We start from the raw sequence: 27488 nt of genomic DNA on the forward strand, positions 1-27488 counted from the left end.
ATGTTTGCTAACTTATCAGCTTGGTTGCAACAAATAACCTCACTTTTCAATATGCAATTATTAAAAAAAAATCACCTTTTAAAATAGATTAAATTGGCTTTATTTAAAAAGCACATTCAATAACTGTATCATATTACAAACTAAAATCAAGGAAAATTACAAACTGACTTCAGATTGCATGAAATTCGTCATCTGTTTCCCTTTTTCAAACTTTCAGTTGTTAACAGGTGACAACCTGCTCATGTAAGCTGCCCATCCTGCCTTTCTGTACATTTTTGCAGCTTCCACACGATCCTTCGCTGACAAGATCCCTCTGCCCACAATGATGATGTCAGAGGCATACTTGTGAATCACTTCTTCAGGACTCAGGTACTGTTGGCCCAGATTATCCACTAAGGGGAAATGTGACGCAGTTAGAAATTGATTCTATACCCAGCATATGTTCCAAATGTCTGCCTCTATAATATAGTTTGTAAATATCAACTTAAAATCATCATTATTCCTAAGGCAGAGTCAAATCAGACATTTAGGAATTTGCTTTTGCACTGTATAGTATTTTTTAAAAAATGGTACAACTTTGTTCCAACTTACTGGCCAAGCTATGAAGGTACAGGGGAACCTCGATTATCCGAACGAGGTGGGCGGGCACTATTTCGTTCGGACAATCGATTATTCGGTTAATCGAATAAATACCTTCCCTCTGGGGCTCGGAGTTAAAGACTGCTCCCCGTTCAGGAGACTGCAGAAGCAGATAGCGCGCAAGCCCCTGTCCCCTCCAACCCCGTCCACCTCCACCCACTCTCCGGGGCGGCTGGAGTGGACACCAACAAGACCGCTGCTGCCTTTGTGTGGGGTAATTGGCACTTGGATAATCAAGGTTCCTCTGTATTTATTTTGATTTAGATTAGTGCTGGAACATGTACTGAAAAATGCCACTGCTGTAGAGCTATTTAACAGCTCGTTTAAGTGTTATGATCCCAGCTAATGTTATTACTGATCACGTCTTATCCCAGACAAGAACCTGTCCTCATAGTATGATCATGTTTTTATTTGTTTTGGTTTTAAGTGGCCTATTCCTGAAAGGTAAGCGCACACTACTGCAGACTTTGCTTTTAATAATAAAGCAGAAGTCTATTAGAAAAGTGAAGGCAAAATAGAATAATCCAACTTAAATCTGTTTATAATTCAAAAAAGACTTAAATTAATAATGAGTATAAATCCATTCATATAAAAACATTCCATTATAAACCTAAACAAAAATATTTTGTATAGTACCCAAAACACTACATATAATACAAACACTTGTGTCCCTGTATCCATTACCTTGGTAGGTTTAAGTCATTTGGATTTCGATGTTTAGATGAGAACCACAGATAGCTTCTTCCTGGACCTAGCATTCACCTGATTAAAATGTACTTGACTTTATGTAATCTCTTCAGGGTTTTAACCGAATACTTCAGGTCCAGGACTAACTCCTCACTCTAAGGTTACCTAGTTCACTATATGTTCCTTTCCTTCCCAGTAGCACTTTTCTACAATGACAGGATTGCTCTGCTCAATGTCAAAAGTGAAACCAGAAGTCTTTCTTATGTATGGATGCTTCCCTTAAGCTTAAAAAGGACAAGTTCCAGAACACACTAACAAACCTTGAAGCCCCATTATTTACCAAAACCAGGTTGCAAAACAAAAAAAAAAATCCAGTTATGAACAAAATTGTATTAATTCTAAAGCTAGCCCTCAAAACTATTAAAATAAATCACCAGCTACAGAAATACATACAATTATTAACTTCAGATACAGATAAATCTAAGTAGTTACCAACTAAAAATATAGAAACCCAAATTCAAAAAACATTAAGTATTATACATATAAACGCCATAGTTTATATCACACGAGTGATTCCTTGAAGAGCATGTGAAGGATTGTTGCGTTATAAATTAAATACTTCTGTGTGACCCCAGACTGATAAATTACCAGTTCCATTTGAAGTTGCATTTTCTCATTTGTACACATTAATGAGGATACTACTAGTTAAGTTATTCTTTGTTGTGCTGCTTAGAACCCTGGGTTAGTTCTGAAAATGACAGAGCTGGTTGGTTTGAAAACACCAAACATCTGAGAAATAATGATTATTTATTTCCTTATATAGGCTATATATTTTGTCATACTTTGACATCAAGAAGTGCACTTCTAGATGATCACTACTGGCAGCTGTTCCTCCAGGTGCCCAAAACCTAACCACTGCAATCTCCCTCTGAACCCTTCTACTTTCTCATTTAAAATGCACATTGAATTCTACTTCTTTGACCCAACCTAGCCTTCAACTGAACACTTTCTCGAACTTTTACAGTCCATGTGGTGTACATATATGCAGTGCTGTTAGGACAGGAATTCCAGGATTTTAATTGAGCGACATTGAAGGATCAATTATAGTTGGTGTATGGTTTGCAGGTGGTGATGTTCCTATGCACCTACCACCCTACTTGGATACACTAAAGTATGATGCCAAGGCATCTTTTGCAAAATCATTCAAACTTGGGATCATCAGTTCTTAAAAGGACAAGAGATATAGATGCATGGAAACACCAACAGCTCCAGGTCACACACTATTTCAACATGGACATACAATGGTTGGCAATACAACCCACCACCACCTGTCAAGAACTTCTTGTAAAGGCTATAAAATACTAATGATGCCTATAACCTGAGAATAATTGGGATGAAGAAACAGATTCACCAGAATAGTTTCTAATACGAGGATATCCAAATACAAAGAAAATTAAATAACTGAGGGTTTTTTGATAATTCAAAGAGATTTAGAATTATGAAGGGACTGGTCAGATGCAATAAATGCACTTTCAAACATTCAATTATGTACAAGCAAGCAATTAAACCTTTAAATTATGACATAAAAGAGGAATATGAAAAAGCAAACAGGTTGAAGTGCCAGAGATCATATTATTAGTTATTGATCACTTGTCAATAAGTATTTAGGGCTACTATTGGCCAGCCACTTAGTAGTTGGAATGAACAATCCATTAATGTAGAATGCTGTGTAACATTTAACTCTCAATAAGACAACTGCCAGTTTGGCCAGTGTTAATGATTATAATTATTATGTAATCTCTTGATGGTTTCACATTGACCACTATTTCACTAACATTGAGATGAACCCAGAGAGGTCAACTTCAGACACTAATCAACAGAAGAAGTTCAGAGCTCAACTGTACTCTCTCAGGAGCTGAATTAAGCAAAAATCTTAATCCACACAGGAAGTGATATGCAGGATGAGATTATATATTCGTTCTTTAACACTGGATGACACCAACAAATGCGTTTTAAAAATCTATTATGTCTTTGTAGTGCATTTCTGCTAAGTGTAGAAAAAAATCAATGTTGACTTGTTTAAGAAAAAAGCTCTTCCCAATTAAGCAATTGTAAGTAAGTAAGAGTTTGTTACTGGTTGAAACTTCCCATAATCTACTCCCACTACGCTCAAAAAAGATCCAGTGACCAGCAGGAACTCTTTGCCTTCTACCACTGCAATATAAAATGCAGTATTAATAGTAAATGTCATGTGAAGTAGCACCCTTACCTCCAATCTGCATCCCGACTCCTGGGGTCATATGTATAAACTCTAATCTATTGCTGATATTTGAACCAGATATAAACCCAATGACAAAATCAGAATGTTTTTCAGCCAATTCTACCTACATAAACAAAAACAGGTTAGAAATTAATATTAGCATAAACTTGTAGTAACACATTCTCAGGCTATCCATAATTTTAAAAATATCATAGCAATAAGGACCAGTGATTTGCTCAAAGAGGTATCAAATAAAACTAAGTAGGTTGAACTGACGATTGAAAAAGGCGGTATTATACTTCTAAGAGAGTATACTGTAAACTCAGCAAACATGGAGATAGAAGTGTAAATAAGTAGACATATTGCTTGCAAGTGCAGAAACAATAGTGGGCAGTAACTGAGGTGATTTCAACATCAGTCATATTAACGTGGATAAATTTAGTGCAAAAGGTTATCAAAGGTACCAAAGTCTTAAGATACATTTACAATGCTTTTTAAAAACAATATTTGCAAGTCCAGTGAAAGAAGAGGCTGTTCTGGACTCTGTTTGGGAATGATTTGGGCAGATGGAAGGGTATCATTGAAAAATAGTTTCAGAGGTAGTGATCATTATTCATGAAGGTTTAAAGCAGTTCTATCTCAATTCTTTTAATAACAAGTCAAAATGTTTCACATTCAGGAAGCTCAATTTTATGATGATGAAATGTGATTTGGCAAGATGGCACAGTAATTGCAACCAATCTGTCTAATAAAAATGTTACAAAAAGGAGTAGACTATATACACTCTGGAGCTGTTCCATCATTCAATAAATATGATCACTGTTGATCTTTATCTTCAACTCCATTTCCCCGACCAGAGATCCATCTATCTTGACCATAGGCATATTCAATATGTGCATCCACATCTCTCTGTACATAAGTAAAAACTCTGAATCAAGAAATTTCAGAAACAATAATTGGGGGTACAATTTCAAATAAATGGCGAAAGGATTACTGGATAGTAGAGGAGTAATTTCTTCACTCAGATATTAGTAGAGGGTTCGAAGTCAATATCTGAAAAGGTGGGAGAGGCAGAAATTCTCAGTTCACCTGGACATGTACTTGAGGTTGTAAAACGAATGGGGTTTCAGAACTAGAGCTGAAATTTGAGATTTGCCTCAGTAGCCTTTATCAGCTGACAGACACATCAGACTAAATGGCACCTGAATGTAACACAAAGATTTCCATGTTTAAAACTCTCAAATAATTAATCCAAAATTAGTAACTTCACAATGTTGAATATGGCAGTGAAGTTAGTAGATTAGCATAAATAAATTACTTGGTTAAAATACTGAAAAATAAACTGATTATAATGCTTGGCATGGCCACTAGATTCTTACAGTAATTTTGCAATTGATTCCTGTGATTCTACAATGTACATCAAATTTACTAAATTATTGGTTTTTGTTATTTACCCATATAAGGCTTTCATACTTATCCTACAAGGTTTTCCCTTCTACTGCAGTGGTTTAAGAAGGCAGTTCACTACCACCTCAGGCAATGAGGCATGGGCAATGAGTGTTCGCCAGCCAACAATGCCCAAATGCCATGAATGAATTTTTAAAAAAAGAATAATTTTCTGAAAAATAAAATTTCAGGGTTACAGAGGGGGAATGGCATAAACAGAGTTGAGAGTAGGCACAAACATGACAGGCCAATGGTCTCCCTCTGTAATCAGTGCATGGATTCTATAACATACATTTCAATTAAGAAGCTAAATCATGAAAGAGAAATGAAACTATTTGTTCCCATAATCTCAATTTAACAAAAGCCTAGATTTGTTGCAGAAATATATTAAAATCTTCTGATAAAGATCCGCCAATTCCACCTCTTACAATTTTCAGATATCTTTTTCACATTACTATATCATTCGGCAATAGGTTAGAATAATTTAATTACAGCTGCTTTGGTGTAGTCCCCAGTAGCTAAGGAACCTTCGGAGCTCATTTCAGCAATCAGCAGGCAGCCTCGGTTCAGAGACAATCCAACTTCCTTCAATCCTTTCACTACTCCAGGGCCAGGAACCACATGAGCATTCACAAAGTCAGACCATGAAGCAATTTTGTATACTCCACCTAGAGAACAAGACAGAATTAATCAAATAAAGCATTTTTACATCGCAGACTCCCACTGCTATACATCAGTAAGGACTCCAAAGTCTTACACAGTAATGACCCAGTGAAACGTAAACATATCAATCTATGCCATTTGAATGCCTGTGTATATCCTTCTTTCTTGGTTTTCACAATGTGTTGACAGTACTAGGAGTTCCTTAAATCAGGCCTAATATTAAGCCACTTCAGTATATGATGCAAAGAGACATTGTACACAAGTCAGCTCTCACACACACATTTCCATCTTATTCAAACATTTATTTTGTCAGTGACGAAGACTATAACCTGCAATATCTTACATTTCCTACAGCACATTCAAAACCAATTCTGTAAAGTACCACTGAAACCAAACATTAGTATTTTTATGAATAGGTACAAAAGTTGGAAAGGAGTGAAGAAATTAAAAATTAAATGTAATAAACTTACCAAACATTTGTTCAACATTGTCCTTGTCAAATAATGTCCAGGAGAAGACAGTTGATTTATGTTGCGACTAATAACTTTAAGGCTTAAAACTGAAGAATACACCACTAAAATATGTCATACTTTCCGATACCAGCAAAAACATGAAGAATTAATATAATCCCTGTCTCAACTATACTTTTCAGATATTACAGGCAGGGCTACAGCTGAATAATTCCAAGCCATTTAGAGGCAAACATCTAAGAAATAAGTTAACAAATTATTTGTTAGAATGGTTTCATAGTAGTGGAAGAGTGAAAAAAAAAACAAGGTTCCATGAAAATGTAAAAGCAAGTCAAAAAGAAAATACACTACATACAAGCAAAATGTTTATGGACTAAATAATGGGACCTAAAGTAGATAAATTGTCATAACCTTATGATTTATATATTAGAGTATTAAAAAAAAACCTCGGGATATCACAGAAGAGTCAGTCATAATCTTCAAAAGCTCTCTAAATTCAGGAATTGAGACTTTGGATTAGAATATTGTAAATGTTATTCAATTATTGAGGAAAGGACACAGCATTCATAAAGTCAGATAGTAAAGCAATTTTGTAAATTATTCATTATGGGAACTTGTTGGAATACACATCCCCCATCACGAAGGACTCAAAGCCCTCCGCTTCTTTCTTTCCCGCCGTACCGACCAGTACCCTTCCACTGACACCCTCCTTCGACTGACTGAACTGGTCCTCACCCTGAACAACTTCTCTTTCCAATCCTCCCACTTCCTCCAAACGAAAGGAGTAGCCATGGGCACCCGCATGGGCCCCAGCTATGCCTGCCTCTTCGTAGGATATGTGGAACAATCCATCTTCCGCAATGGGCCGAAAGGCCTACTCCTGCTTCTATTATTATGATGAGTCCAAGCGTATGTTCTTTGTTGGACTGGACGTGTATTGGTGTAGGAAATTCTTCTGCATGAAATTAAGGAATGCTTGCCCCCCTCTGCCCTTTACAATTCAAGTATCCTGGTTTATATTTCGGTAATTAAAGTTCCCCATTGTTATTTCTCTATATTACGGACATTCTTCTAATTTCCCTGCAGATTTGTTCTTCTGCATTCTTCCCACTTGCTGGGAGCCTATAGACTATACTGAGTGATGTAATTGCTCCTTACCTCGAGCCACATTGATTTAGTTCTTGAATTGAGTCATACAGCATAGAAACAGACCCAATGGTCCAACCAGTCCATGTTGACCATAATCGCAAACTAAACCTGCGCTTGACTCATATCCCTCCAAACATTTCTTATTCATGTACTTATCTAATTGTCTTTTAAACTTTGTAACAATACCCATATCCACCACTTTCTCTGGAAATTCATTCCACACACAAACCTCTTTCTTTGTTTCTAAAAAATAATCCTCATGTCTTTTTTTAAAATTCTTCCTCCTCTCACCTTTAAAAATATCCCCTGTAGTCTTGAAAACTCACCCTATATAAAAGAGAACTGCTATTCATCTTATCTGTACCACTCCTGTACCAACCCAACCACCCTGTGGCTCAACATTTCAATTCCCCCTCCCACTCCGCCAAGGATATGCAGGTCTTTGGACTCCTCCATCGTCAGACCACAGTGAAACGATGGTTGGAGGAAGAACGCCTCATCTTCCGGTTAGGAACCCTCCAACCACAAGGGATGAACTCGGGTTTCACCAGTTTCCTCATTTCCCCTCCCCCCAGCCTGTCTCAGTCAAATCCATCAAATTCAGCACCGCCTTCCTAACCTGCAATCTTCTTCCCGACCTCTCCGCCCCCACCCCAGTCTGACCTATCACCCTCACCTTGACCTCTTTCCACCTATCACATTCCCGACGCCCCTCCCCTAAGTCCCTCCTCCCTACCTTTTATCTTAGCCTGCTGGACAAACTTTCCTCATTCCTGAAGAAGGGCTTATGCCCGAAAAGTCGATTCTCCTGTTCCCTGGATGCTGCCTGACCTGCTGCGCTTTTCCAGCAACACATTTCCAGCACAATTCAATAAAGGACAACTGAGCACTTGAATAAGAGCTGATCAGTGACAGTCCACATGACTAGTCAATTTGGGCTTTTTAAAGGTGGGGCGTGGGGAGAGAGGCTGAATTCAGCATCTGCAGATGTTACCATATGGATTTCCACAGTAATTCAGGAATCTTCCAGAGATTAGCAAAAATAAAAATGCAAGGAATTCAACACAGCTTGTGAAACTGATTGAGTGAAAAGGACAGGCAGAGGTGATAAAGAAAACACTTATGGGATGTGACAAGTGGCAACTCATTGGATTTCAGCTTTTCCCCAGAAAATCAAATGACTGATAAAAGAAGACTGATTCATGAAGAAGGGCTTATGCCCGAAACGCCGATTTTCCTGCTCCTTGGATGCTGGCTGACCTGCTGCGCTTTTCCAGCAACACACTTTTCAGCTCTGATCTCCAGCATCTGCAGTCCTCACTTTCTCCTGATAAAAGAACAGGACAGTAAATCCAAATCTGCAAATTAGACAAAATTTAGGAAAGGTGACAAGGTCTTGGAAAAGGTACAAGATAAGTTTACAAAGAACGAAAATCACTGGCGAAGTGGAAGGACTAGAAAATCTGAGATTGCTCTCCTTAATTCAGAGAAATGTAAGTGGAAATCCTAATAGAGGTATTCAAAATTGAGAGTTTTTAAATAAAGCCAGGAAGGATAAATTATTTACTCTAAAGCCTCAATAATCAGAGGTTTTACATTTAAAACAACTGACAAGAGCCAAAGAACAAATGATAAGAAACTTATTTATATAGAGGGTTGTTGTAATCTGGAATGGAATAACAAACAAGTGAAATCAAATTTTGCAGGCTGAAGTTGAAATTAATTGACTAAATTAGGCAATTCTTTTAAAAAGCTGGCACAGGAACGCTGGGCCACATGCGCCCCCCCCCATCAGTTCCATAATTTAGATGGAATAGTATGTTGTGTAAATTGGATCAAGAAGTTAAAAAAGGCACAGATTGATTAAACAGCTAGGCACACCAATGGTTAATGAGGGAAATCATTTTTAATCCGATACTGATAGATTATACAGACTCTTTGGTCCACCTCGTCCATGCTGGCCAGATATCCTAAATAAATGTAGACACATTTGCCAGCATTTGGCCCATAGCCTTCTAAACCCTTCCTGTTCATATACCCACACTTTTAAATGTTGTAATCGTAACCGTCTCCACCACTTCCTCTGGTATCTCATTCCATACATGCACCCACTCTGTGAAAAAGTAGCCCCTTTAAATATTTCTCCTCTCACTTTAAACCTATATCCTCTAGTTTTGGACTCCCCTACCCTAGGGAAAAGACCTTATCTTTTTACCCCAGCGGTGCCCCTCATGATTTTATAAACTTCTATAAGGTCTCCCCTCAGTCTCTGATGCTCCAAGGAAAATAGCCTGTTTATTCAGCCTCTCCCTATAGTTCTAACCCTCCAACCCAGGTAACATCCTTGCAAATTTTTTATGAACCCTTTCAGGTTTCAGCATTGACAGGCTACGAGCTGCAGAAGATCACAAGGATTTAATTGTCCATAGACACATCACTAACAGCTATTGTACAAGTAAAAAAAGTAAACAGAAAGGCGAATAGAACATTAATCGTATTTTAAGATGAGTAGAATTCAAAAAGGGAGGAAATAAATACTTCAGCTGTACGTAGCCTTAGACTCTATTTGGATTACCTCACTTTAAGCATCAGACCTCAGGAACTTTGGAAAGGATCCTGTGCAGACTCACTAGAACTATACCAGGTCATAAAGATTTAAACTGTGATGACAAGTTCATTGACATGGCTGGTATTTACTACTAGCAAAGTTGAGGATTTGCCCTAAGTGATAACAGGATTTGACTGAGTAGACAAAGAAATTGCTTCCTCTGGTGGGGGCACAATTAGAAAATATTTAGGAGTGAACTATAAAGCATGCTTTCATATACCATAGTAGAAATCTGAAATTTCTGCATGCATGCTGTATCAACTGAAATTTTCAAGGCTGAAAATGACACATTGTTAGATAAGGTTACCAAGTGACACAGATAAAAGGCAAGTAAATAGAATGGACATGTAGATTAGCCTTGACTGAACTGAAATTCAGGACATTTTTGAGAAGCAGAAGTCTACTCCCGTTTAAAGTATGAAATGCAAATGCAAAAAGGAGAGAACAGATTTCTTCCTAGTTTAATCCTGAGCATGACTTATTTCAGGGAATTATGGGTATTTGATTATGAATTAAGATATCTCAAGATAAGCTTTTCATAAATTCAAGCTAGGATGAGAGGCTCAGAAACACCTAACACCAGATGGACTTTGAATCAGACATACAAGTGTGAGGCGATGCACTTTGGCGACTAAATGCAAGAAGAAAGCACGCAGTAAATGGAAGGACCCTTAGAAGCATGGATATACAACGGGAACTTGGGGGGCATGTCCACAACTCCTTGAAAGTGGCAACACAAGTGCTATGGAATGCATTCGGCATATTCGCTTTCATCAGTCAGGGCAATGAATATAGAAGTTGACAAGTCTGTTGGCGCTATATAAAATTTTCATTAGGTTATTGGAGCATTTACGTGGTTCCGGTCACCACACAATAGAAAGAATGTGAAGATTTCAGAGACAGTACAAAGGTGGTTTATCGGAAAGCCACCTATTTGGAGTGAAGTAGCTATAAGGAGAGATTGGACAAACCTGGACTGTTTTCTCTATAGCGTTGGAGGTCAAAGGTGACCTGATAGCATGGATAATTGGAATCCAGGGTGGAAAAGTCAAAGAGTAGGGGCATAGGTTTAAGGTGATATGGGGAAAGTTACAATGAGATGTGTGAGGTAATGTTTTTACATACAGAGTAGTAGATGCCTGAAATATGCTGCCAGGGAAGGTGGCAGATCCAATAGCAATGTTTAACAGGTGTTTAGACAGTCAAACGAACAGGCAGGGAACAGAGTGATATGGGCCATGTACAGGTAGATGGTTATACCACATTCATCACAGATATAGTGGGCTGAAGGCCCTGTTCCTGTGCTGTATTATTCTATGTTCTGTAACAAGATTTCACCAGATTATTCTAATTTCCCAACAGTGTAACAATTTCACCCCACCCAACATGACTTACACCGCTACCTAGGCAAAAGTGAGGACTGCAGATGCTGGAAATCAGAGTCTAGATTAGAATGGTGCTGGAAAAGCACAGCCAGTCAGGCAACATCCAAGGAGCAGGAAAATCGACGTTTCAGTTCTGATGAAGGGCTTTTGCCCGAAACATCGATTTTCCTGCTCCTCGGATGCTGCCTGACCGGCTGTGCTTTTCCAGCATCACTCTAATCCTTACACCACTACCTCCCAAGATCTGGCCATGCTTCAGAAACTGAGGTGTAAACCAAGTTTCCCAATATGTACTTCCATTCCCATACAAAATTCTCTCCATCCTCAGCTTCATGCTTGCTTTAAGGCAATGACTTCGCAGCCACAAGATATAATCTGTTCACAAATCAACAGTTAGCAGGTAAGGATAGTTCAAGAAGAGCTTAGATTTTTGTCAATATAGTTCTATAACTGTTGGAAGTAACTATCACAAAAAGTACAAAAGCTAACAGAGATAATTGCTAGCTTCAAGATGCAGTGTCCTTTAGAAATGAGGTGAGGTCGCATAGTAAATATGTACAAAGAAATTGTAGGACGTATGCCAATATCTGATATATATACTTGGAGTCAATCTACCCGAGTATAAATTTATACTGTCATCTTTTGATAAATACAATATACTAATTGGAAGCTTGCATATTTGTTTTAATGCTCGAACCAACTGGAGAATGCTACATTGAGATACACTCTCTTCACTTTGGAGTTTTAATCCTACTTTGCATACTGTTTGTTTCATAAGTATTTAGAACCTGAAAGTTATACCCAACTTATGCTAATTAGATACCAGTGTCAAAAAGTGTGGCACTGGAAAAGCACAACGTGTCAGGCAGCATCCGAGGAGTAGGAGTGTCTTTGGGCATAAGCCCTTCATCAGGAATAGGGTGGTGGGTGAGGGTTAAAAGACAAATAGCAGTGTGTGGGTGGGGTGGGGTGGAGGGGTGAAGGTAGCTTGGAAGGCGGCAGTAGATGCAGGTGATAGTGATAGATCAGAGGGAGGGTGGAGTGAATAGGTGAGAAAGATGATGGACAGGTAGGACAGTTCAAGAAAGCAGTGCCGAATTGGAGGGTTGAATCTGGGGTGGGGTGGGGTGGGGGGGAAAGAGAGAGATAAAGAAACTGGTGAAGTTGACGTTGATACTGTGTGGTTGAAGGATCCCAAGGGGGAAGATGAGGTGTTCTTCCTCCAGTTGTTGGGCGGGTGGCTTGGATTTGGCAGTGGAGGAGGCCCATGACTTGGTGAAGTGGGAGGGGGAGTTGAAGTGGTCAGCCACAGGACTTTAGGGTTGTTTGGTGCATGTGTCCTAGAGATGTTCCCTGAAACGTTTTGCGAGTTGGCGTCCTGTGTCCCCAATATAGAGGAGACCACACCGAGAGCAACAGACACAGTCCTCACTTTCTCTCAGTAACTAGATACCACTGCACATTTGAATGAAACCTCAAAATTATGAACTCAACAGCTGGGGTTTGCAAGGCAGAGTATGTTCCCCTCCATTTCGGAGGAAGGAGCTAACTGTAGTTTCTGCCATTGCAATGAAGCAGAGTTCACAATTTTCTGCTAGTTTTGCCAAAAAATAATAAGGGAGTTGTTAAAGCAAAACACTGGCAAAGACAAATATTAAAAAACTAACGTGCAAGGGTCAAGCATCAGCGAGAATTGGTAGATTCTTACAAGGTTACACTGCAATTTGCTGAAAACAAAGGCTTGCCTTTGCTCACAGAATGGTGACCACAGAGAACACACTCAGGTACAGCTCAGAAGTTGTAACAATTACTTATTTTTGTCAGAATTCAAAAAGAATATTGGACATTTATCAAGGCCTTCACAAGTGATTAAGCAAAGAAATGCAACCTATCATTGAGGATAAGCTGTAATATACTCAGTTGATTAGTCTTACTTTCAGGTATTCTTTAGTTATTCAATACAGCCATCATAGGCTTTCCAACATTTTAAAATATGCCAAGATACCTTCATACTGGTGTTTAACAGTGTTCCCAATATCTGCAAACTTTCGATCTTCAAAAATCAAAAATTCATGCTTATCAGCAATCGTTCTCAGCTCTTTGAACACATCTAGATCAAAATCATTCAAGATGTCAACATGTGTTTTCAATACGCAGATCTCACTACCCAGTGAACAAGCCAGTTGCAGCAACTCTTTTGAGTTTGTGACATCAGCAGCGAGACACAAGTTGGTTTGCTTCTTTTCCATGATCTTAAAAAGCTTTGCTGTGATTGAATGAATCCCAGGAAGCTGAGCACGAGCACCATAACTAATTTCTTGGCAGAGTTTTATTGCATGTGTTCCATCAGGCTGAGTATTAAACTGTTTCGTTGAACCATCCACCCTTTTACTCACCGCTGGCAATGTGTTTTTTCTTATGAATGTCTTGACACATTCTACTGTTTCATTGTCAATTTTTCCTTGGCTATGTAAAATTTCTAATAATTTGGATAGAGAACAAACAGAATGCAAACGTATTTCTTCCTCTTCTAATCTGGTTCTTCCTCCCTGCTCTCGGTCCAATAATACCACTGCATCTGTGACCTTTAATCCTTCCTGACGAAGAACTTCTGCAGTCTCCAAGACACTGGAACCACTTGTGACAACATCCTCGATAATAAGACAGATTTCTCCTGGGTTGATAGCACCTTCCACCAAACGATTTGTACCTTTAATTAGAGAATTAATAATTATAATAAACAATGCAATATTTTGCTTTAAAAGGTTAATGGATTTCAAAGTGAAAAAGCACCCCTTACATACTCCTGTAAAAATTAAGTATTTTAGATACTTTTTAAAGAGTCTAGTTTTACACAGGTAGGTGTATTCAAGGAACCTATTTTCAACTAAAACACATTCACCTCACACACAAGGCAATGAGAAATGCATGGCCACACCACTGTACATTCTCTCAATTTTTATTATAAGCAGCCCCTCCACTCCAAATCACCTACTGGTAATTACTTGATTTCATTACACTTTTGCCATTTGTCCTTTGGGACTAAAGGCCTCATCAGAACTAATGCGTCCATCATCAGGTACATTGTCAGTTGCAGCACTCTGATCCTCATTGCTGTGCAACATAGGATTACGAGCAGTTACTCATCACTTTCTAATAACTTCTATATTATCTGCAAATTTGTAGTCCATTCCAAGCAACCATGAAGAATGTGCTGAGGAGCAGTTAGATGCTCAAGACTTTAGAGCTGTTCTGGTTGAATGACTAGTGGCTGCCCTAATCTGTTCTTATCTTGTGATCTGTTGAAACAGTGCTCTTCAATTCATTCCACAGATGATCTGCAGAATGCCAAGTCAATTGCATACAGTAGTCAATCTTCATGTGAAGAATGATGTCTTGATCTTATCTTAAATTAGCTTTTTATTATTTTGAACTTTATTCACCTGCCCTTTGTTGCAAATTACATTTAAAATAAACTTTTGACCTTTTCCATTCCACACACTTGTATGGAATTGTACACTTCAATCTTTAAAATATTCAATGAATATGGAATGAGTTGTCAACATATGGAATTCAGCTGAAAACTCTGAAATAATTTGAAAAGGAATCATTGAATATTTAGTCAGAGAACATGAAAAATTTTCACAATTGTGTTTTGGGTTGTTTTAATATACAAATAATTCATTATCATTCAGGCTATACAAAAGTACATTGCTGCCTCTCTTTAAGGTATAACCAGCTCTAATCTAAACTAAAGCATATTGTCAATATTATAATTTAATACTTTGTCATGTTTTGGAACAGAATAAGCAACACATTCAAGATAACTTAAAAACCTTGTTTTGCGTTGAACTGTTACTAATATGAAAAATATTTTCCTTCAGGATTAAATTTCAAAACAAATTAAATACCAAAGTTCCAGGTCATCTGACCACCCTGAAGTTCTAAACGTTTCAAGTGTCAATTACCACATGGATCACTGAAAAATTCAGTACAGTATTGAAATTAGTCTCCAGCATGGTTCGGGGTAAAGGGTGCACTGTAATGTGTGCTTACCGTAATTCTTTGCCTCCTTTCGACGAATGAGCATGGAGATATTATTGACAGAACAGATAATAGTTGCAAGAGGTAAGGCAGTGTACGGAACTCCACAAATAGAATTGCATTTAATTCCAGCATTCTGTGCAGTTTTCCAAAGGAGATCAGAAACCTAACAGAAAAAAAAAGGTCCACTGTAATCTCTAAATTAACAGACATTTGGAAGCAAAAGTAAACATTTTGGAGGACCCCAAAGTAGGATACAGGACGAAGTATTTATTAATTAATAGCACGTGGCTGAAGCCTCAGTGGGTTCTGTTTCTCACTCCATAGATACTACCGAACCAGTTTAATTTAGATCTCCAGTATCCGCGATACCTTAACTGAAAGTTGGCAAATGCAAGTAATGCCACCGTGTCCCTGCTGACAAAGGAGCAGCCACTTGCACAACCGCCACTGAAGCAAGACAGATGGCTCTGAGCTAGAGTTTAGGCTTAGGGCCTAAGCTAAACCAACAGTGTGGAACTGATACCTGATTAAGCAGAGTTGGATGGGACACAATCACCCGCAAATCGAAATAAATAGGCGACAATATGCCACTTTTTAACACGAAGCTCCCAAATTTCACCGCCTGAACTTCAAACAGCTTCGCCACCAACGACTCCATGCTCTCTGCGCCAAGATCAGCCAGCCAATGCGCCTGCGCGTCAATATCGGACAGGCCACCAGTACGCCTGCGCTCCAGGAACGGCCTGACCGCCGGTGCGCATGTGCGCCAAGATCGGCTAGATTGCCAGTGCGCCTGCGTGCCCACAGCAGCCGGCGTTCAAGTGCGCCTGTGCGTCCAAGTATAGCCAACTTCCCACTGCAAGTCTTCAATGCACTGTCTGTTTATCCGTAATTGCTTTACTCGTTGTTTCTGTGCGTCAGTCCATATAGCTGCTCTGTCATATCTTTTAATTTTACAAGAGTGTTGTTCAACTCGGTTGAATGTGGTTTGCAATGCAGAGTGACGCCGACAGTGTGGGTTCAATTCCACAGCACTGAGGTGATCATACAAGAATACCCCTTCTGAACATCACCCCTCACCTGAATTGTGCTGACTCTCAGCTTAAACCACCACCACCAAAGACAGAACTTGCTAGAAAAGCTCAGCAGTTCTGGCAGCTTTTGTGAAGAGAAATCAGAGTTAACTTTCTGAGGAAGGGTCACTGGACCCAAAATGTTAACTCCGATTTCTCTCCACTGATGTTGCCAGAACTACTGAGCTTTTCCAGCAATTTCTGTTTTTGTTTCTAACTTACAGCAGCTGGAGTTATTTCAGTTTTTTTTTAAAAAAACACCATCAATTGTCTCATGGGAGAGCAGCCTTAGGATCATGGTGACTTTACCTGCTTCTGTACAGTACATTGATCAGTGAAATGCCAAATTAGATTAGAACTCAAATACGAAAACAACACAATTGACATTCACCCTACTTGCAGTATTACTTTTGAAATTAATGTTCAAGTTTCACTATATGCAATACGTATGCCATATATTATTTATAACCTAATATGTGAAAACACCCACCAAGGAACCACATAATGGGAAATGAATTAGGACAGAAAGAGATGTAAAAGTTGGGGATCGTCTAAGCAGTGGTGACCATTACGTAGCAGTTTGTAAAATAAAGATAAATGAGGATATAAGTATGACAAAAACCACATGAATAAAGAGGATAAAAACTGATTTTTGTGGTAATGTGAATAGAACTTGAGAAAATAAAATGGACAACCAAACTGGCAATCACTGCTATTGAACAGCAACTTGAAATATTTAAAATAATATTTAAAAGAATACAAGAAAAACATATTACACTAAAAGGAAGAATATGTTTCCATGGTCTCCTTCTGATGAAAGCAGCCCCCATTGTCCCCCTCCCCTCCAGCCCACTTTTAGATTTGATAGATAGGTCTGAGAGTGTCCACACATTTCAGTAACCTAACTGGACAGCCCCGGCTACAGAATTCCCTACAGTGTGGAAACAGGCCCTTCGACCCAATAAGTCCATACCAACCCTCTGAACAGCAATCCACCCAAATCCATTCCCCTACCCTATTACTCTACATTTACCCCAGACTAATGCACCAAACTTACACATTCCTGAACATTATAGTCATAGAGATGGACAGCATGGAAACATAACCCTTCGGGTCCAACTCGTCCATGCCAACCAGATATCCCAACCCAATCTAGTCCCACCTGTCAGCTCCCGGCCCATATCCCTCCAAACCCTTCCTATTTGTGTACCCATCTAAATGTCTCTTAAATGTTGCAATTGTACGAGTCTCCACCACTTCCTCTGGCAGCTTATTCCATACCCTCTGAAAAAGTTGCCCTTTAGGTTTTTTTTATATCTTTTCCCCCCCTCACCTTAAACCTGTGCTGTCTAGGTCTGCACTCCCTCACCCCAGGGAAAAGACTTTAGTCTATTTATCCTATCCATGCCCCTCATGATTTTATAAATCTCTATAAGGTCACCCCTCAGCCTCCAATGGCCCAGAGCAAACAGCCCCAGCCTATTCAGCCTCCCCCTATTGCTCAAATCCTCCAACCCTGCCAACATCCTTATTATTTGTTTTATTTCCCTATAAGATTTTGCCCACAGAGTTTAAAGCAGCATTGATTAATGCAAGAATACAATCTTAAAGAGAAACAGAGTACACACAGCATTGAAGTACTACAGATATAAAAATGCTTCACAGTATAAGAATTACTAAAGAAATTGAGACCAAATGGAAGGAGAATGAAATTTCCTAACAGATTCAAGATCAGAGATGGATCAAACAGAACACAAGATTTGACTAAACAGGATAAACATAAGATGGATGCTCCTGATGACTGGGAATCTAGGCATCACAGTCTAAGGATATGGGGTACATCATTTAGGATTGAAATGATAGAAATTTCTTCACCCAGAGAGTTGCAAGCCTGGATAATTATCTGCCACCAAAAGCGATTGATGAAATGCTTTTAAGAACGAGTTGGATATAGTTCTTTGGGCTAAAGAGATCAAAGAATATAGGGGAAAAGTGGAAAAAGGGATGATCAACCATGATCATATTCATTGGCAGTGCAGGGTCAAAGGGCTGAATGGCACACTCCTGCTCCTATTTTCTATGTTTCTATGACTTCTTGGAGAAGGCAGCTCTTAAATACTGTATGGTGTAGAATTTAAACACCAAATCTGAAGCTGAACAAATTAATGTGCAATTATGCTTTGTAGATAAATATCAAATATTAAGCATCAGTATCAGCACTGTGGAATAGTAAAGCTTCACAGGCAGAGATAATACCTGCCATAACAAAACAATGCTACATCTGTAAGACTGTTGATCATTTCCAGGATGTATGCAGAAGTAAGGCACAGATTCAGAACAGAATAAAGGTCAACTTCTTCCTCATACAACATTGTTAATGTGGCTCAAGCTTCACCTTTGAATAAGGTACCCTAATTATTCATAGGGGTAACCAATTTGGGATTCAAAGAACTTGTATCTAGCAACAGACATTCTGCTAACTTTAAGTTTGATAGAAGTGCCAGTGTCATTGGCCTATCAGATCAGATACCATTCCTGAGGAATCAAAATTTGTAGCCTACAGAGGAGCAGCAAGGGGCAACTGTTGAGATTACAGTGTACAGAGTTCAAACTGGTTATGTTTTCTGCAATCAACAACTCTTAAATTTGAACCTGCATACATGTTTGGTGTTCAATATGCATGAATGACCACTAGGTCAAAGGAGCAACTGATCCAGAAACAATCGTTGTTGACCAACTGGTCATTCCTGATGAAGGGTTTATGCCGGAAACGTTGATTCTCCTGCTCCTAGGATGCTGCCTGACATGCTGTGCTTTTCCAGCACCACACTCTTGACTCTAATCTCCAGCATCTGCAGTCCTCACTTTCTCTTAACTGGTCAAGAGGGATCTATAGAATTCTGGGCTTCCTACACTCCTGACAAAACATAAAACTGAAAAGAAATCTGTTGATGTTATTCAAGATACCACAAAAGAGATGTTTCTGTAGGCACAACAAAACAGTTGCCAGCAAAACAATATAGGTGCAACCAAATTTGACAAGAACAAAACAAGAATGTGTTTCCATTCACCAAAATTATGTAGAAGGATGACCATATTGAAAGGTCCAGACCACCTGCATTTGTAAAGTCAGAGACTTGGGGGTAGATGGTTATCAGTAACTGCAATATAGATATACACCTAAATACATAGAAATGTAGGAATACAAGTAGGAGTAAGCCAGTCAAACTTTCAAACCTTCTCTGCTATTCAATATAATCACCTAACTCAGAACCCTGCTTTTTCTTTTACCCTAAGAATAATATCTAATGCATCCTTGAAAACATTCAATATTTGGCTTCAACTACTTTCTGTGGGAGACACTTCCACAGGCTCATCACTGTCTGGGTGAAGAAACTTCTCCTCATCTTAGTTCTAAGTGGCTTCTGGACCCCCCCAGTCATCAGGAACATCTTTCCTGCATTTACCCTGTCTGGTCTTGTTCATTCTTTTGAACCCCAGTGAGTATTGCCGTAATTAATCCAATCTCTTGTCATAATGCCAGTCCTGCTATCCCAGGATTCAGTCTGGTAAATCTTCAACGTAATCCCTCTACAGCAAGAGCACCCATCATCAGATAAGAAGACCAAAACTGCACACTGTTCTCCTGGTGTCTCTTACCAAGGCACTGTACAACTGCAACAAAATATCCTTGCTCCTGTACTTGAATCCTGTCACTATCAAGGCCAGCATACCATTTGCCTTCTCCACCATCTGGCAACATTATCTCAGGGCATGCTCCACGTGCACCTACTATACACATTCCACATCCATAGACATTGTGGCACCCTTTGAGAACCCACGTGGCACATCTTCGATCTACCTACAGGATGTGTCTGCACTCGAATGCAGCATCTTGGGCTGCAACAACAACTTGCTGCACCTTGTGGCACGACAATAACTATCATTGTAATGCTGCAACAAGGATATTTGGTGCTGAGGAGCACATACCCAACTCATCAATTGGATCAGAGTGCATTTCTGGGCTCTTTGTTCACTCTCTTAATGCTTGTCTGGATGCTTACAGCCTTGCCTGGTCTTGCTTTTTTGCCATTGTTTTTCTCCTTAGTCAGAGATACCACGCCTCTGTTCCTGCAGACTTACTATGCCAATTGGTGCAGATACCAATGGGAGAAGCTAAGGGCCTTTTCTCAGGGAATCCTAGTACAGTAAGTGAAGGGCAGCTTCTGATACCAGTCTAAGGCCTGCTTGGGGCAGTCAGAGTCAAGATCCCCTTCCTCTAAGGAGGGAGGAGCTGACTTTCTGCTCTATTGTGCGTTCTTTCCGTACTGGAATGAGAGAGAGAGGCAGGTACAATGGGAAATGAAAATGAATGGCACAGTTGATGCAGTTGTGGAGAAGTCCCAACCAAATGAATAGGTAGTGCAGAAGGCATGTAGCATTAGTGATGTTGGGGGTTTGTGGTAGGTGAGAGCAAGTAAGGGAAGATGTTACAGGCAAGAGTGAGAGTGGTAGAGCGTAAGCCTTGGTGGGAGGTGGGTAGAATAGCAGAGAAAGGTGAATGTGAGGGATTAGATAGATGATAATGGCACCTACCTCAGAAGAGTGGATAATGTCATGGATTTTCTTCATACATTTCTGTGCATTCCTCCAGATGGCTGAGACAGCACTGACCCGGGTGGCAGACTTGGGCCAGATTGGCATTGTCTGGAGCCTGAGGAGCTTCCACTGCTGATCCTGGAGGAACAGAAAGTCCCATGTTTGGATCATCCTGTGCAGCAGGTCCTCCAGGACTCTGCCTGCAAGGTGGGGCATGCGTCCTTACCTGCCATGTCGAGGGCAAATGTCAGGAACTGTGTAGGGCAGCTCTGCACTCATAGTGCTTTTCCGGGTGATCGGCCAGCTTTTTAAAGTGGCACAGATAAAAAGAATGCTAATAAATTCCAGGATATTCAATGAGCAGAAGCTGTTTTGCAAATGGCGCATGGTGAGATAGGGTTGGAATCGGAAGTTAGAGATACTAAACCTGGGTGGTAGGTCTTTTATGCAAAACACTTGGTAAGGAGTGGTGGAAGAACACGGAAGGGCTCACTGTTTAAACCCTCCAAAAACATCAACACAACATGGACTTAGCCAAATAAGAACAAGCCAAATATACCTGATGAAAGTAATAACTTTTTTAATTGATTTAAGCAAAATGTCTGTCAATAATAATAATGTTTTGTGCCCGAAGAATTTTCATATAATAAAACTAAGGATAATATAACTGTACCGAATGTATGCCCAAAATCACACAAATTTAAGAAAGACTGAAATAACACACTGTTCAAATCTTTTGTTCCTTTTTCAATTAATCCATACATAGTTTCAGATGATGAACTATAACTATTTAATATAAATTGACAATTAGATAATTTGTCTATTTATCTGCATGCATTTTACATATATTATATTCATACTATGTATAGCAAAGCTGTGTACAAATTTGTTTATATGTTGATTTATTAACAACAGCAGTTTAATTATGGAATGCTGGAAGATATTTTGACACATTGAAATATCTTAATGACAACCATAGCATCCAATACTTCATATATTAAAATTGTAAAATAATAGTTAAAGTCCAAAGTATTACCCAAAAGGTTTTCAGAAGTATTTATTATGGTAAATGCAAGAGCTCTGATAGCAACCCAATCATCAATGTTATTATCACTAGATCAAGTTCAAAACAGTCTCATTTGTTGTCACAAAGAATGATCACAAGATAGCTATCTGGAATGTTGGAACTTCTGTAATTTCCAATAAATTGTGATCACATTTTGCCCTCTTCACACAAAACACATTGGAGTTTCCACCACCACCAAAAATGGGACATATTCAACACAGTAAGGAGTAAGAAGCACAGCATATCAGGCAGCATCTGAGGAGCAGGAGAATTGACGTGTCGGGCAAAAGCCCTTCATCCTGATTCTCCTGCTCCTCGGATGCTGCCTGACCTGCAGTGCTTTTCCAGCACCATACTCTCGACTCTTATCTCCAGCATTTGCAGTCCTCACTTTCGCACAGTATGGAGTAATGAAAATGATGTTGTGACAGGCAGTTACAATCATAATCATGTTTACTTTGTTGCTTGAGATTACTCAGTCAGACCACTGGATGGCACTTTAGTTACATGTGTAGATCAAGCAAAACCTTATCACTTCATTCACAATGAAGCCAGCTGAGTACGAGTTAAGTTGAATCAGATGTGCAGTAACCTTGTGGGACTTCAGCAAAGGTATTGATAATACAAGTCCAGCTATTGCTAGTCACTCAAATGTAATTTTACGAGAATATATCAGAATGCAGGATGAGAATGCAGCACTGTGAACTTTTAACAGTGATTCTACTTTGGTGTCTACTTTTAAAAGGACTACTAACAGAGCAGATCTTGATCATTGCGTAACAACCTCAGTTTTGTAAATGAACATAGCCATTTTAGAGTGAGTGCATAAGTGAATAACAACTAATTTTTCCCCTTAATTTCACCTCCCACCCCCAAGTACCCATCGTACTTCTTTTATTCATTCATGGGATATAGACATCTTTGGCTGGGCCAGGAATTATTACCCATCTCTAGTTGCCCTTGAGAAGATGGTGGTGAACTAAATTCCTGATCTGCCAAAGTCCTTTTGGTGTAGGTACTTCTACGTTTCTGTTCTGGTGGTCGTTCTTACTTTTTCCCATTCTTCTCACCTCACCCCATTCTATCCCTCACTTATTTGACTGGGAACAATTACAGTTCTGCTCTCTAATGCTGCGAATCTGATTATTGCTTTGGCCTTGAATCTCTGAGTACAATGCTATAGAAGATCAATTATATTTTTGTTAAAGTCTGAGTATTGCTGTGTACAGTAAGGGAGGAATTACAAGACAGTTTTTTTATTCACTCATGTGTTGTTGGCTGGACCAGCATTTGTTTCACATACCTAGCTGCCCTTGAGAAGGTGATGGTGAGCAATCTTCTTAAACTGCTGTAACTATTTGGTGTAGGTAGACCCACAGTGCAAATTGGGAAGGAATTCCAGGATTTGACCCAGTGACACTGAAAGAATGGTGATATATTTCCAAGTATGAATGATGAAGCCTTGGAGGGGAACTTGCAAGTACCAGTGTTCCTGTGTAACTGCTGCCCTTGTACTTATTGATGGTAGTGATCGTGAGTTTGGAAGGTGCTGTCTAATGAATTTCTGCAGTTCATTTGTTGATGGTACAAGCTGCTGCTACCGAGCAGTGTGGTAGAGGGAATTGAATATTTGTAAGTGTGGTGCCAATCAAGTGGGCTGCTTTGTCCTGAATTGTGTTAAGCTTCGTAAGTGTTTTTGTAGCTGCAGCCATCCAGGCAAGTGGGGAGCATCCAATCAATTGGAACAATCTGCAACTAACTGAAAGTAGCATTCAGGAAAGTCCAGCCCCCAGGTCCATGCCATCTTAATTAGTGATTTTTATCACATATTCAATTGGTTTATCTTTATAAATTCAATAGCCCAGCCAAAAAAAATCCTGAATCATTGATGATTGAATTGTTAAAAATGTTTCATAATTTAATTCAGGTACTTCATAGTCTTAATAAGAATATCACTTTCTGATGGCTCGTTGTGTTTAGCTTAATAAATGATACTAGTATGGGGACAATGTTTACCATGTTTTAACTATTGATATGTGACATGCTTTCAGTATTAAGTTGAATGACTTCCTTGGCATCTGTAGGTATCTTGTTTTGCTCATTTTGGCTCCATGTTGTTATTGAAGCTTGGAGTCTCATTGGCAGTATCTGGCCCAAGGGTGGGTTGGGACAGTTTTCTTGCTTCTGTCCTGCTTCTGAAAAATTGAGGACCAAGTTGCTTTTTCTGGTAATCAATTGGTGATTGTAGGGCTGAAATGAAAATGAATGCATAATAGTGGAAGGACTGCAATAATCAAAGAATACAACAAAAAGTTGGTTGGCAGTGATGTTAGAGAGAATAAAAAAAGGTCAATTGACTCTTGATACCCACAATTCTGATTATACAAATTATAGCAGTAGAAAGATGGCCTTTTGAATAGCAGAACAATCTCTTGGGTCTAAACAAACTAATCCTGCTCCTAATTCCGAACGATGGCTATTCTAATAAAGCCAGCAATTATTTATATTATTGCTCTCTTTGTAAGGAAGATTACAAAATATTCTTGGTCTATGATTTGTAACATATAGTGAAACTCAAAATACTTCTTTTGTCAATTGTATTACAGGGTTCCACTGTTACTTATAGTTATACTTAATCTGACCATATAGATCACTAGGAGACTAGGACCTTTGGACACAGCCTTAGAATTAGAGGAGGTAAATTCAGAACAGAAATGCGGAGACATTTCTTCAGCCAGAGAGTGGTGGGCCTGTGGAATTCATTGCCAGAGTGCAGTGGAGGCTGGGACGCTAAATGTCTTCAAGGCAGAAATTGATAAATTCTTGATGTCACAAGGAATTAAGGGCTACGGGGCGAATGCGGGTAAGTGGAGTTGAAATGCCCATCAGCCATGATTGAATGTCGGAGTGGACTCCATGGGCCGAATGGCCTTACTTCTGCTCCTATGTCTTATGGTCTTATAGCTTACAATCACTCCTATGATAAGCACTTTTTTTTTAGTCATTCCTAACTGGCCAGCAGTCATTGCTCATCCCTAGTGGCTGTTGAGAAGGTGGTGGTGAGCTATTTCATAAGACATCATATATTGCATAAAACTTAAACTCAATCTTGACCAGGTTATATTAAAAGGGAAGTTATGGAGAGGGGATATATGTTTGTGGATTTCAGACCTTACAACGTTTCTTCTATGGAGATCTGCCCAGACACACAAAAAAAGGATGCAATCTATCTGGACTTCAATAAGGCATTCAACAAGTTTCTGCATGGTACATTGGTTAGCAAGGTTAGATCATACGGAATACAGGGGAAACTAGCCATTTGGTTACACAACTGGCTCAAAGGTAGAAGACAGAAGGTGGTGGTGGAGGGCTGCTTTTCAGACTGGAGGCCTGTGACCAGTGGTGTGCCACAAGGATCGGTACTGGGTCCATTGCTTTTCGTCACTTATATAAAAGATTTGGATGTGAACATAGGATACCTGGTTAGTAAGTTTGCAGATGACACCAAAATTAGAGATGCAGTGAGTAGCAAAGGAGGTTACATCAGAGTTCAATGGGAACTTGATCAGATGGGTCAGTGGGCTGAGGAGTAACAGATTAATTTAAATAAATGTGAGGTGCTGCATTTTGGAATGGCAAATCAGAGCAGGACTAATACACTATCGAGAGTGTGGTACGAAAAAAGCATAGCAGGTCAGGCAGCATCCAAGGACTTTTACACTTAATGGTAAGGTCCTGGGGAATGTTTCTGAACAAAAAGACCTTGGAGTGCAGGTTTATAGTTCCTTGAAAGTGGAGTCGCAGGTAGACAGGATAATGAAGGTGGCATTGGGTATGCTTGCTTTTATTGGTTAGTGCATTGAGTATAGGAGTTGGGAGGTCATGTTGCGGCTGTACAGGACATTGGTTAGGCCACTGTTGGAATACTGTTTAATTTTGGTCTGCCTGCTATAGGAAGGATGTTATGAAATTTGAAAGGATTCAGGATAGATTTATAAGAATATTGCCAGAGTTGGAAGATTTGAGCTGTAGGAGAAGCTGAATAGGCTGGGACTGTTTTCCCTGGAGCGTCAAGGCTGAGGAGTGACTTTATAGAGGTTTATAAAATCATGAAGGGTATTGGATAGGGTGAATAGCCAAAGTCTTTTCCCTAGGGTGGGGGAGTCCAGAACTAGAGGGCATAGGTTTAAGGTGAGAGAGGAAAGATATAAAAGGGACCTGAGGGACACCTATTTCACACAGAAGGTGGTGAATGTATGGAATAAACTGCTAGAGGCAGTGGTGAAGGAGAGTACAATTACAAAATTTAAAAGGCATCTGGATGGGTACATGAATAGAAAGGGTTTAGATGCACTGTATATGGGCCAAGTGCTGGCAAATGGGACTAGATTAATTTAGCTTATCTAATCAGCATGGACGAGTTGGACTGAAGTGTCTGTTTCCATGCTGTACAGCTCTATGACTGTATGATTCTAAGTGATAAAGGCATCATTAATGCTCTTCATGTTAACGGATTTTTTTTTCTCTCTTTTCAGATGAGATTCTCTCTCTTTGAATCTGTCACCATCATCCCTGGCCTCAGAGAATCAGCTCTGGATTTCGTTGTCTTTACAAACTACCACCTCTATATCCTTTCCAGAGTCTCGGCGTTGTCATCTCCAATATTCACATCCATCTTTCCCAGAATACAATGCTTGACGTTCACAAAGCAGATTTCCACCATTGCCACAGTACCAAAATAGCTCTTAACAAAGTCACAAAAGACATCTTGTGTATAATGAAAAGTAAATATCCCTTACTGTCCTTCTCAAACTGCCTTTGACACAGCTGACAACACCATTCTGTTCCAACACGTCTACACTGTAATTGAACTGAGGAGTGGGGCACTGCAACCAACCAGTTCCATTCTTATTTATCTTATAACAACAGTATCAAATATCATGGCTCCTCTTCCTGCTGTCATGTGATTACCTCTTGTGTCCCCAAAGGACCCATGGAAAAGGGACTGCATAAATATAACGTGTAGTTATAGAGTCATAGAGATGTACAGCATGGAAACAGACCCTTAGGTCCAACCCGTCCATGCCAACCAGATATCCCAACCCAATCTAGTTCCACCTGCTAGCACCCGGCCCATATCCCTCCAAACCCTTCCTATTCATATACACATCCAAATGCCTCTTAAATGTTGCAGTTGTACCAGCCTCCACAACATCCTCTGGCAGCTCATTCCATACACGTACCACCCTCTGCTGGAAAAAGTTGCCCCTGAGGTCTCTTTTGTATCTTTCCCCTCTCACCCTAAACCTATGCCCTCTAGTTCTGGACTCTCCGACCCCAGGGAAAAGACTTTGCCTATTTATCCTATCCATGCCCCTCATAATTTTGTAAACCTC

The 27488-nt window shown here is 39.5% G+C and overlaps 2 protein-coding genes across 2 annotated transcripts in view; both read right to left on the minus strand.

Annotated features, from left to right (window-relative positions):
- Window positions 1-76: 76 nt before the first annotated feature.
- On the minus strand, window positions 77-21242 carry umps (uridine monophosphate synthetase). Its single transcript, XM_043694494.1, has 7 exons — window positions 21024-21242; window positions 15878-16147; window positions 15364-15517; window positions 13313-14017; window positions 5525-5700; window positions 3596-3710; window positions 77-392 (listed from the first exon to the last, which is right to left on the minus strand). The coding sequence occupies exons 1-7, from the start codon at window positions 21240-21242 to the stop codon at window positions 214-216; spliced, it is 1818 nt and encodes a 605-aa protein (XP_043550429.1). The 3' UTR covers window positions 77-213.
- Window positions 21243-23592: 2350 nt separating this feature from the next.
- Window positions 23593-27488, minus strand: part of LOC122551592 (rho guanine nucleotide exchange factor 25-like) — a 61399-nt gene continuing 57503 nt past the window's right edge. Inside the window, exon 12 of the mRNA XM_043693723.1 lies at window positions 23593-24342. Coding sequence (XP_043549658.1) covers window positions 24191-24342 — 152 coding nt within the window. The 3' untranslated portion in view covers window positions 23593-24190. The remainder of the gene's footprint in view (window positions 24343-27488) is intronic.

Source organism: Chiloscyllium plagiosum, chromosome 7 (genome assembly GCF_004010195.1).
Source record: "Chiloscyllium plagiosum isolate BGI_BamShark_2017 chromosome 7, ASM401019v2, whole genome shotgun sequence".
Classification (NCBI taxonomy): Eukaryota; Metazoa; Chordata; class Chondrichthyes; order Orectolobiformes; family Hemiscylliidae; genus Chiloscyllium; species Chiloscyllium plagiosum.